We start from the raw sequence: 13306 nt of genomic DNA, 5'->3' as shown, positions 1-13306 counted from the left end.
TCTCAGCCAGCCATTTCCTCAGCTCCATCCATGTCCTCACCCCCAGCCAAGAGGACACCTCCTCCATTGAAGAGCTGGAAATAAGCAGCTTGGATGACCCATCACAGCACTTACCCACCACTTACCCACACCTTGCACCAACACAGTGACACACATTGGTGGAACCTAGATCTAGAGTAGGCTGGGGTTCATAACCTGATGGTTACCGCATGGACAGATGTCCGCAGCAGCAGGAGGCAGGCTCAGGCGAGCTCCCCAGCACTCAGAGGACTGCTGGAGATCAGGCACCTGTGAGGTCTGAGCCAGATGATGAGCCTCTAGATTTGGCCTTCCAACTCATCCTGGAGAGTCAGCAGAAGGTGTTGGAACATCACACAGAGCTGTTGGAAGCCCTCTGCAGAGTTGGCATGTGAGTTAGAGTGTATCCACCTGCTCTCTGATGAAGTGGTGCCCACATATGCATGTATGGGGGTCTCCATGGGTAGGAGGGCAGACACCACGGAGACCCTGGTGCAGCAGAACGCAGAGATGTTTGCAGACCTGCACTCCATCACGGGAGCCTTGGGTGAGTTCCTGCAGTGGCAACGTGAGGGGGAAACAGGGCACCTCCACATCCCTCCAGGTGCTCCTTCCCTTCAAGAAGTCAGGCCGGCATCCCCAGGCACCCAAAGGGAGGAGGAGCGGCAGCTGAACAGCCTTGAGTCATCCACTCAGGAATCTCAGAGGCTGTCCTCTCCCTCCGAGTCTTCTTTGCCCGTGACCCCCTCAACCTCGTCCTCTGTCACCGCAAAGGGAGCAGCTGGCCAACGAGTGAATCTGGAGGGAGAAGTGTGCGCGCACCAGGGCCTTTCAGAGCCTCTTGCAGGCACTCTCCCACACATGTGGGTCCTTCCCGTATCACACTCACCTCAATGTCCGGAGTATTTTCAATGCTGCCTGCTGGGGTTCGCTTCCATTTGTCCATCTGAACTGACCTGCATCTCTGCCCACCAAATGACGTGGTAAATGCGGGCTCACTCTTAATTTTTAAGAATAAATTAGATAGATACATGGATGGGAGAGGTCTGGAGTGTTATGGAGTAGGTGCAGGTCAATGGGACTAGTGGAATAATATTTCGGCACAGAGTAGAAGGGCCGAATGGCCTGTTTTCCGTGCTGTAGTGTTCTATGGTTCTATGGTCCTAACAGCCGTCGGAAGCTCTGTGGGCAGCTGTTAGCATAATGAATGGCAAGTGCCGTTCCTTCACCATTGACCACAACCATAAAATGTAGGAGCAGAAGTGGCCCATTGAGTCTGCTCCGCCATTCAATGAGATCACGGCTGATCTGATAGTCCTCAACTCCATTTCCTGACTTTTCCCCTTAATCCTTAATTCCCTGACTGATCAAAAATCTGTCTATCTCAGCCTTGAATATACTTAGCGACCCAGCCTCTACAGCCCTCTGCGGTAAAGAATTCCACAGGTTGACTACCCTCTGAGAGAAGAAATTCCTCGTCATCTCTGTTTTAAATGGGCACCCCCTTACTATGAGATTATGCCCTCTGGTCCTAGACTCTCCTACAAGGGGAAAGAGTCTCTCAGCATCTACACTGTCAAGCCCCCTAAGAATCTTATATGTTTCAATAAGGTCGGCTCTCATTCTTCTAAACTCCAATGAGTAAAGGCCCAACCTACTCAACCTCTCCTCATAAGAAAATTCCTCCATACCCAGAATCAACCTCGTGAACCTTTCTGTGCTACCTCCATTGCTGGTATATCTTTCCTTAGACAAGGGGGCCAAAACTGTTCACAGTATTCTAGGTGTGGTCTAACTAGTGCCTTGTATAGTTTTAGCAAGACTTCCTTATTTTTACACTCCATTCCCTTTGAAATAAAGGCCAACATTCCATTTGCCTTCCCTATTACCTGCTGAACTTGTATTTTCAGCACAATATCCCATTCAAGGCTTAGCCCTTGCTTTTCCGCTTTTAACATCGAGTTTTCTGGAAACAGTTAATCTAGTTTAAATTAAAATGACGTTTATTAGACAGCTAAAAAAGCTGAATCAAAAGAAACTCAAAACAAACTGATATACACTAAAGATCAATGATGATCCTTTAGTGTCATCTGATTTTTTAAGGGATGCTAACAATGACACTGAAGTAATAAGAGAAGATCATTTTAAAAAATGGACCGAGATGGTAGACCACAGGAAATGCAGAACAATTCTAAATCTGCAGTATGAATACAGATTTAATTTCATTCCATTGCCAATTTGGCTTCGTTTTCGAACTACAATGATAAGTTCCTTTTGGGCATGATTGACCCTTTGGGCACATCATAATGAATACTTAAAGGTTAGCAGCTTTTGATGTCTGATGTAGATTTCAAATGAGATCATCCCAATTTATTCTATTTATAAAGACTACAGAACGGTTTAAAGATTTGAAACCAAATTAGGTTACATTAGACAGGTGGTTTAAAACTCTAAGGCTTCCACCTTTTAGAATTAACAATGTACATGTTAACCAGCCTGAATTTGCACACTTCAAGGGTTTAATGACACTTCACCCCATGTCACAAAAAGTTGCCGAATGACTCCTGTACAATGCTGAACCTCTTTGTTGGTCTCTCGTTTGTAGGTGGTATTTAAACATTTCAGATTTTGTTATAAAATTAATCCTAGAATTAGGAATTCCACAGCAATACCAACAATTATTGCGCATTGTAATTTTTTTTCTTGCATATGGCAGATTCAGCCAGACCATGCACATGCAATTTAAAGCTGCCAACTTGTGTGCAGCCTGAGTGGGAACTCACAGGTTGCGGGAACGGTTGCAATGGTGCAACTATTTCTATCCCCAGTACTGGAGCCAGTGACTCATGAATTAAAACCCATTTCTCCCACACCAATCTTTGAGCCATTCATTCAACTCCCTGATCTTATTTACCCTATGCTAATTCACTTGTGGCTCTGGTAGTGATCTGGAGATTAATACCTTGTGGTTCTGCTTTTTAATTTAAACCCTAGCTTCTCATAATCCCTGAGCAGAGCCTCTTTCCTAGTCCTATTTATGTCATTTTACCATGTGGACCACGACAACTGGATCCTTCCCCTCCAACTGCAAGTTCCTCTCCAACCTGAAGCCGATGTCCTGAATCCTGGCACTGGACAGACAACAGAGGGGAGATGGCAGGATAGTGGTAATGTCAATGAATGAGTAATCTAGAGACCCAGGCTAAGTCCCAGGAGACATGAGATCAAATCTGACCATAGCAGCTGGTGGAATTTAAATTCAATTAATAAAATTTAATTAAAATAAAATATAAAGTTAGTTTCAGTAATGGCGACCGTGAAACTGTTGTTGATTGTCATAAAAACCCATCTGGCTAAAGGACTTTTATTTTAGGGAAAGAAATCTGCCATCCTTACCTGGTCTGACCTACATGTGACTCCAGAACCACAGCAATGTGGTAGACTCTTAACTGCCTGCTAAAAGGGCAATTTGGGATGAGCAACAAATGCTAGCCTTGCCAGTGATGCCCACGACCCACAAAAATTTTTTTAAAAATAAACAGTCTTCAGGGTTCATGCTCTCCGCTGCAGAGTGTCTATCCCCTGACTATACAGTTTCCTACTACATCTACATTCCTTTAACTCCCCCTACTTGAATGGCTCCCTGTACCACAGTGCCAAGGTCAGTTCACTCAACTACAATGCAGCCCCTGCTCTCATCCACACAAGCTACAAGAATCTCAAACCTGCTGGACATTTGCAGGGACTGAGGCTCGTCCACTTCCACCTTCTCAATCCCCATACCTGCCTCACTCTCAGTCACACCAAACTGTCCCTGACCAAACCTGAAGATCCTAGCCTAAGGGGAGTGACTGCCTCCTGGAATAAAGTTGCCCCTCCCTGATGCACCAAAGTGCCCTAAGCTCGGAGCTCACCAACTCAGAGCTGAGGCTCTTTGAGCTACAGACATTTACTGCAGATGCGGTCGCCATGGATGACACTGGTGTCCACCAGCTCCCACATGCTACAGCTGTGCAACACATCAACTGCCATGCCTCCTTTATTATGTTTCATCTAACCTACTGGGTTTCAAAAATTTTTAATTTCCCAGCACCTAATCTGAGAGATCATAGCTTAGAGCGAAAAGATAAAAAATGCTCACCAACCAATCACTTACCTTCTTTCCTGTTACATCACAATTCAAAGAATCATTACAGCACAGAAGGAGGTCATTTAGCCTGTCATGTCTGCACCAGCTCTCTGAAGGAGCATTTTATCTAATGCCACTCACCCACCTTTCCCACATAGCCCTGCCCATTCTTGCCTTTCAGATAATAATCCAATTCCCTCTTGAATGCCTTGATTCAATCTGTTTCCACCACATTCAGGCACTGTATTCCAGATCACAACCACTCGCTGCATGAAAAAGCTTCTCATGTCTCCTTTGCTTCTTTTGGCAATTACCTTAAATCTGTGCCCTCTTGCTCTTGATCCTTCCATCAATGGGGAGGGTTTTTCCATATGTACTGTGTCCAGATGCCTCGTGATTTTGAATATCTCTATCAAATCTCCTCTCAGCCTTCTCTTCTCCAAGAAAAACAGTCTCAATGACTCCAATCTATCTACGTGACTGAAATTCCTCATCTCTGGAACTGCCTTTCCTTTAAATTTGATACCACACTTAACTTCCTTAGTTAGCTATGGAGGGTGCATTCTTCTTGTAGTGTATTTCTTTCTCAATGGATGTATTTAAGAGCAGTCCATACAAATAGAGGTCATTAATATAAGACCTAATATATTATATAAGATATACCTAATATATTATATAAGATATAATATTAATATATATGTGGTAGCAAAAATTATCGTGGCTATCAATTTCTGTGCAACAGGACCACTGAAGCCATCCACAATACACTTGGACAGGGTAAATCAGTTTGCCATGTGCCACTGCATCGAGGGGTTGATGGATGCCCTTTTCACTATCGGAAAACGTGCACAAATTTTGGTATGGAAAACAGGAGGAAAGGCAGATGCAATACTGCACACAGTACGATTTCTCTGGGGTAAAGAAAATCAGAGTGCAAAGATATAGCCTTTTGAGCACCTGCACATGATGCCTTACCTACATGAACAGGAAGGGTTACAGTTCACTAAAGATGCAAATGACCCATGACTGCCACATGTGAACTGCACACATGGAAGATACATTACCTACTCTTGTAAGATCTTTCATTCTTCAATTGATATACATTACAGGAGTAAAGTGTGATTTGACTAGCTCTGAAGAAAACCATATGTTTGGGCATAAAGCTGTCACAATGTTGCAGTTAGGTACAGCTTTAGCTCTATACTGCAAAGTGCCTGGACCCACACCACAGTGCCAGTTACATCTTGGCGCAAAGCTAAACTGAAACTTTGAGTACCAAAATCGCAAGCAAAAAGTGTACTTGGATGGGTTTGTGGTATGTAGAGGATGCATATCAACTGAAAAGAAGGGGATTCTATAACGGAAGCTATTTTCTGTTGAGTGGAAATCACTGACTTTCTTTGTTAAGTTTTGTTTCTAAAAAAACTCCAATACAGAAATTTGCATGTGATTGTACAGCCCTATTGCAAAACTTTCTGCTAGGGTGGCACTGTGTCCTTATAATGCCATAAAGCCCAATTATTATTTTTCAGTCGGAATATTCCTTTTGTTCTATGATTTTCCATACGGTCTCTCAATTACCTACTAATTTAGATTATTCACTAGGGCAGTTGGTGTTCTATTATGATTAAATGATAACTTCAACTGGTTTTCTTCCAGACCATCAGAGAACTCGGGATACAAATGCTGCATCTCCTGCAGTGTCTTGGCTTATAACATTGAAAATAGTCTCTGTGGACAAATAAAAATAATTTCGCAACTGGCTAGGATATGCCCAGATGCTATTATAATGACCAAGCAGTCACAATGCTTTGAGGATTTGCATTCCAAAATCAATTTAAATCTTCAAATATAGTAGTGAATATCTGCAGAATTTTATAGAGAACTCATACATATTTTCAAATAAAAAAAAATAAGGTTGCATACCATATGGAATGAGTCAGGGAAAGTACTACAAAATTGGTTTGTTACCGGGTCAGCAAACAATGCAGAGGTGTATGCATTTCCTATTTAAATGAAAACTGACAGTCTGTCAGGACATCACCACCACCTCATTTGGCAAAACACAATGGAAGCAGCAACACTCCCTATAGGGTGAGAGAGAGAGAGAAATTGGATGAAACTTTGACTTTTACTGATCTACAACACCCCTTCAAAGCTGACATGGTGTAGGGGAATTTCTTTCAAACAGTTCTTTTCTTTCATCCTACCCAGCAAAAAGTCAGCAATGATAATAGGAAAGAAAACTTGATAAAACTTTCATCATTTATTTCTAGCACTGTTCCATTTACTGGGAGAAAATTATTTTCTTCTACACACATTGACAACATGCCATAACACTTAGAAAGATCAGATCAGGACTGAATGAGTGGTACAGAGGCAGCTATTAGATTCTCTTTTTAAGCTACATCCCAAAGGCAAGATCTGTGTTTAATGGCAATTTACAATGCAATAATCTGAATGGATCTACCACAGAGCCTCTGAAAATGAGCAAATGATGATGATTTAATGACAACATTAATTATCCCATAGTTCTAGCCTGTGGTATAAAAATTACACAACAGAAGAGCCTTTTGATGCATGCTCAAGGTTATTGGGGTGGGGTTGCTTAAGTACAGACAATGAACCATAACTTAAACAATGCGCAAATGCCAGCTGTGCTACTTGATACTTACATCCCTCATAAATCTGTGCAGTGCCACAGTTAGATAAAAGGTCGTATCACAGTGTAGAATTCAATATCCTTCACTTAGGAGGCTTGGAAAAGGAGGAATTTAAAAAACTGACAAAACAAACAAATTCATAATTGTGTGTTCAAAATCATAATTTTCATAAGTTCAATCATTCATCAGCTAAATTTGCTACTTTATATGGTCCTGAACCATACTAATCAGGGAAGTCCCAGGTTTGTGCTGAGTTAGCTTATTGCAGCAAGTGTTGAGATAAGCGTAAGTGTATACATCTTACAGGCTCAAAAACAGGTTTACATCAATCAAACAATAGTTAAAAAGGGAGGTAAAAGTAAAAGTTATAAGTCATTCTCTAGTTAACAGAACATATGATTGGAATCATTTACCCTTTTTAGCTCTTTGGTATATTTAATCATGTCCTCTCTGGTTTTTTGAATTGCCTCTGCTATTGCTTTCTCACTTCTTCTTCTTTCTTGATTTACAGCTTCTCTTAAGGCTTCCTGTTTTGGTTGGGGGGAGTGGGGGGGGAAGAGAGAGAGAGAAAGGCAGATAATCGACCCAGCATCTTCTGTTTATTAGATCCCCTGCTCCCCACATTTAAACAGTATTATGTGCATTGGAATTGATGTCATCATCATAGCACAACAAAGTATCTTAAACTGAAATGAAATGACCAGAACGCAGATTGGTAACTTGTCAAATCATTAAACTAATCTCATGTCACATACAAGATGAAAATAGTTTGACAAAAATGTTGGATCCATTAAGTCTGGAGAATTGCGACCTGCTCACAGAACTTGGAATACTATTTTATTATGAAGCACCCAGGAGCCACAGACAACAATTCTCGCCAAAGGAAAAGTATCTCATCAGCACTTCAGTGCTTCTCAAAATCACTGACACCAGGAAACAGGTGCCAAGTGGGCACAATCAATTGGAAAAATGAGTGGAGGCAACAGCTTACATTTATAAAGCATCTTTACAGAGTAAAACATTCCAAGGCACTTCGTAAGAGTGATTATCAAACAAAATTTGACACCAAAACAAATAAAGAGATATCATAATAGAGAACCAAAGGCTTGGTCATAGAGTTAGGTTTTTAAAGAACACCTTAAATGAAGGAAAGAGAGGCAGAGAAGCAGAGGGGCTTAAGGGAGGGAATTCCAGAACATAGGGCATAGGCAGCTTAAGGCACAGCTGCTAATGGTGAAGTGAAGAAAATTGGGGATGCATAAAAGACCAGAATTAGAGGACCACAGCAAGCACAGGGATCATGGGTGAACAGAACTTGATGCAAGAAAGGATATAGGCAGGAGAGTTTTAGATGAGCTCAAGTATACAGAGGGTGCAGAATGAGAGGCATGTCTGGACAGAATTTGAATAGTTGAGTCTTCAGGTAAGAAAAACACAGATGATGGTTTCAGCAGATGCACTGAGATGTGCAATGTTATGGAGGTGAAGGAAGACGGTCTTGATAATGGAGGGGATATGGGGTCGGAACACAACTCAGGGTCAAATAGGATGGCGTGGTTATGGACAATCTGGTTTAGCCAGGGAATGTGACGGAGTCAGTGGCTAAGGAAAGTCTGTGCCCGGTTTGGGGGGGGGGGGGCAAATATAATGGCTTAAGCCTTCCCAGTATATAATTGGAGGATATTTCTGCTCATCCAAAACCCAATGTCAGACAAGCAGCGTGACAAATCAGAGGCAGTAGAGGTGTCGATCAAGGTGGTGATGAACTGGGTGTCATCTATGTACATGTGGAGCGTGACATATTTTTGGATGGTGTCATCAAGGGGCAGCATAAGAGGCCTAATAGGAGGCAGCTAAGGATAGATCTTTGGGGGATTCCATAGTATGGGTGCAGGGCCAGGGAGAGAAATTCAGTGATTTTCTGACAATGATTTGACAGGAACCAGGTGAGAGAAGTCCCACTATGCTGAACAAAGGAGGAAAGATGTTGGAGAAGGTGTGGTCAACCATTTCAAAAGCTGCAGTCGAGAAGGATGAAAATGGACAGCTTACCCACAGTCACAGTGACAAGGCATTTTATTTGTGGCTTTGAAAAAGGCCTTTTTGTGCTGCGGCAGAAGTGGAAAACCAATTGGAGATATTGAAACATGGGGTTGCAGGGAAGATGTACGTGAATTTGGGAGGCAGCAGACATGTTCCAGGGCTTTGGAGAGGTAACGGAGGTTGGAGGTGGGGCAGTAGTTTGCAAAAAGGGGTCACGGGTGGGTTTTGTGAGCAAAAGGGTGCTGGCAGCAGATTTGAAGAGGGGAGTGAACAGTACCTGAGGGGAAGGAACTAATAACATCAGCTAACATAGGGGCCAGAAAGGCAAGTTATGTAGTCAGCAAGATAAAGGCAAAATACTGCGGATGCTGGAAATCTGAAACAAAAACAAAAACAGAAAGTGCTAGAAAAACTCAGCAGGTCTGACAACATCTGTGGACAGAAAGACAGAGTTGACGTTTTGAGTCCTCTTCTTCAGAAGAGTCAGCAGTTTGGTTTGAGTAGGGGTGAGACAACAGGAGTTGTGACACATTGACAAGCTAAGCTCAGATGGGACATGAGGAGAGGCAGGACAGGAATTACAGTCCTAGCATTCCAGATTTCTGCCCATTTCCTACTCTCCCAATTTTCTGGTACTGTACTGGTACCAGGAGGACCCATCAGTTTGCAGTTAATCATATTAAAATTTAGGCACATTTGGAAAACTTGGTCCATGCAATTTTCCAACATTTGTGTGAGTTTAGCACTCAGTCAGATATCCACTCTTCTAGGATGGGTGTTCAAGATTGTTAGGATGCAATGTTTACGGATATGTATTTTAAAAGGCCTATGACTATTTCTGAACTCATTTTGTTGCTTTTTCAGGGGGTTAATTTATTTCGATTTAGCTAATCAGGTGACTGTGCAAAGTGTGAGAGGTGTTCTCAAAGGAAAATTGTATTTATGTTTTTGGAGAAATAAAAGGAGAAGTAGTGGGATAGCCAGTGGGTCACGCCACACAACAGACCACATCCTACCAGCCAAGGTTGGATCTGCAATTACTGACAAAGGCGTATCTATCGGACAATAAACACACAACTGGCTAGGAGGATTTGTGTCTGCAGGCAGACAGATGCAGAGTTATGCCATCTGTGTCAAGGGCACCTAAAGTTAAAACAGGCCATAAGGCTGGCACTGCCAATAGCAATAGTTGTTACTTACACATGCCTCTTTCACTGTCTCCTTTTAGGCATGCTGCAAAGTTCTTCTATGGACGGGGTGTCCTAGAGTGGCATGCATGGCCACTATCCGTATTAATATCTCATTTTGCGGTATTTCACTTTGTACGCAATCAAACAGGGTTGCAGTGGTATGCTCCTCCATCATTCAGTCACACAAATAGATTATTAACACCACATTTAGTTTGCCAGCCACTGGATTTTACCAGACATTTTTAATGTAAAAACAGCCTTTACAAAGCTAACAAGAGTTTTTATTCCCAAAATGTGGCCAATTACATTTAGCGGTTGCATTCCTTTAAGTCTACCCACCACCAATTGTAAGCAGCCTTTAAAGGTGATCTACACTCAGTTTCCTGCACCCTTTCTTAAAAGCTATCCTTCCATATAAATCCTTCTGAAAAACTATAAGAAAAAATGCAAAGTACATAAACAATGTTAACAGTTTCTGAATCCTCTTACATTAGAATACTGCAAGCTGTTAAAGAAAGAACTTCTTCCTCTGCACTTTTCTCTTCTCCTGAAGGCATTTACTTATATTGGTGTACAGTTACACACGTTCTGACAATGCACAGGTGCCTCACCTATATGGACCCTCACGTGTGCCTGGATAGTGAATACAGTATAGGAAGGCTATTAAATAGCTTGGGGAAACAGAACTGGGTCCAATCTTTCCCTCACTGAACACCATAATTTCAACAATGAAGCCCTGGCCAAGCTGAGAGGGCAACAAACAACATGGAAACAATGGGAAGAAGTTGGTTTCTTGCGAGAATACAGGGTATTAGAATGGGTGTGATGATAGTACATGAATACCATAGGACTGAGCCTGGATGTGGGTGAAAAGTAATAAAATGGAACCAAAGTAAGAGGCTGCACATAAGGCTAAAACTGAGGTGGCGGGGCTACATACAAGACTGCCTGAATGAAAAGGGACGAACTAGCAGTCAGCTGCATAAGCTGAGAGGGAGAAGTTGATGGTGAGGTTTTGGTACAGTCTCTGCCCAGCTTGGTTGTATCTATGAATGACTGACATGACACTATTCCAATCTACGTTCTTATTCCATTTACGAAGCAAAGGTATTCTAATATTTTCACGCTTTCAAATGTTTCTCTCATATTATTCCATGCTAAAATATTTTCCAAGTTATACATTAAAATTAACCGGAGCAACCAGAGAGTAATGCATATTGTCACTTCAGATTTTCCACAGAGCAACATATAAACAGATTTGAAATATCCTAATTTGCGCAATTTACATTTTACCTGGCTTTTGTTCCTCTCTTCTTGCAATGCTTCTTGGATAGTCAACTCCAACTTCTCTTGGTCCTTACAACGATCAATTTCCCATAGTTCTCTTTTCTCCAACTGGATCTTTTCCATCCTCTCCCTCTCCTCTTGCACAGCTTTCAAAACAGCCTCCGTAATGATTTCCTTTTCTGCCTGTGTAACAGAGCATTGTTCAAAAGAGATTTTAAGAAAAAAAATCAAAAGACATTTAAACCAAATATAATACCACATAAAAATCCATGGCCATATACTAAATAAAAGATCAGAGAAACTAACAAATGTTGTATGTTGAAAAATGAAATGCGCCTGCCAACTTCAACAGGAATTGGATTACAAAGCTGGAAGCAGATGCTTCAGAAATATTGTTGTCCGTGTTATTATAGTACTACTTGCCAATAATGCAAATTTTTCTTGTTACAATATTGTTACAGTGGCGATGTTAGGAAAATGGCTGCCACTGGTAACCACAGAAGCAGTCTACAATTTCAAGAGAAGAATAAATCTTCAAAAGCCTACATAAAACAGATGACAAGAATACTAGTGCATCAAATAAAAATTATAACAAGGTTACAATTTTTTCTGATGAATCATCACTCTACAATTTACTTTGTACTAATGTATCAAGTTAAATGTTAGGCTGAATAATTGAGGACACACGAAGTTAATAATAGTATCTAATATCAACTTACACAAACATTATATAGATATATTCTAATTACCCTCCATGTTAATTATTATTGGCAATTATGAAAATTGACTACTTTGAAGTTTCCTACAACTTAATAGCATCTTTAATGTAGTAAAATGTCCCAGGGAGCTTCACAGAAGCCGAATCAGAAAAGAACTGATAGCAAGCCAAAAAAAGATAACTCAAAAGCTTGGTCAAACCTACTGTAAACCTGCCTGTTTGGGGTTGTATCACAGGACTTGGAATTGATCACATCTGGTTATCCTTCCTCTCTCTTCAATGATGCCAAATATTGATTAAGCACTAAAAAGGCCACAACCAAATAAGATGCAAGGGTACATCAGAAATGAACAGTGAGCAATTGCAGTCTGACCTGCCATTCCAAGACTCCATAGCTTGGTACATCAGTATGTTGCACCACATCAACCTTCTTTGACCAAACACTTCATTCACAGTCCCAAGCTAGAGACTTTACTTTAAAAACACTATGAGCGTCAAACTCCAGGTTTTCAATTAGCAATACTAGGATTTCCATCAACCAATGTGCATGCAGGAGTTAAGAAAGATGATATATGGAAAATCCTCCTTGCAGAAGTTAAAGGAGAGAAATCATGAATATTTGTAACATGCCTGCAGTGTATGCCATCATCTAAATACTGTTCACTATGATACCAAACTAAAACCCACTAAAACTTTGCTACTCATTCCTACATTGTTTTATTATCTGGGCAAAAAATATCAGCCCAGCAGAATGAATAAGGTAGCTACTGCAGTTCATAAAGTTAATTTTAACCTCTATTCATGCGATATGAAAACTCCACATGATGTATACAGTTTTTGATTTTCAAATGTCCAAAAAAACATTAACTCATTCACAACAGAACTTTTTCATTTAGTTGTATAAAATATATAACAGATAGTGGGGAGGAAAACCAAAGCATAAACTTAAACAAAAATGCAGCCATTGTTTTTGGAAGTTTATCTAGAGCTGATTACAGCAAAATTCTTTATCTAATTATATAGTCACTCATTATTGCAATGCACCAGAAACATGACAAGCAAAGGAAAAATATCAGCACCTCTTCTTCAAAAAGGAAAACATTAACACAGGAATTCAGGTAAGCAAGATTGATTTTAAAAATACCTTTACAACTTTTCCCATTGCCTGTGTGCTTTGCAGCCTTTCTTCAGCGACACATTTTTCTAGTGCATCCTGTAAATAATTCAGCAAACGTTCAGATTCTATACGTGCCAAGGA

General features: G+C 41.0%; 1 protein-coding gene across 4 annotated transcripts in view; it reads right to left on the bottom strand.

The window, feature by feature from the left end:
• The window catches only part of LOC121293377 (coiled-coil domain-containing protein 91-like), a 188739-nt gene that overhangs the window by 33926 nt on the left and 141507 nt on the right, over positions 1–13306 (bottom strand). For 3 of the 4 annotated variants that reach the window (XM_041216403.1, XM_041216401.1, XM_041216404.1), the window contains exons 10-12: positions 13193–13261; positions 11337–11513; positions 7224–7337 (exon numbers count right to left, since the gene is read on the bottom strand). In XM_041216403.1, coding sequence (XP_041072337.1) covers positions 7224–7337; positions 11337–11513; positions 13193–13261 — 360 coding nt within the window. The remainder of the gene's footprint in view (positions 1–7223; positions 7338–11336; positions 11514–13192; positions 13262–13306) is intronic. The other variant, XM_041216405.1, reaches the window with a different exon arrangement.

This window comes from Carcharodon carcharias, chromosome 21 (assembly GCF_017639515.1).
Source record: "Carcharodon carcharias isolate sCarCar2 chromosome 21, sCarCar2.pri, whole genome shotgun sequence".
In the NCBI taxonomy this organism is placed as follows: Eukaryota; Metazoa; Chordata; class Chondrichthyes; order Lamniformes; family Lamnidae; genus Carcharodon; species Carcharodon carcharias.
Note: the sequence above shows the minus strand (reverse complement) of the source record. Positions and strands in the feature narration are given on the sequence as shown.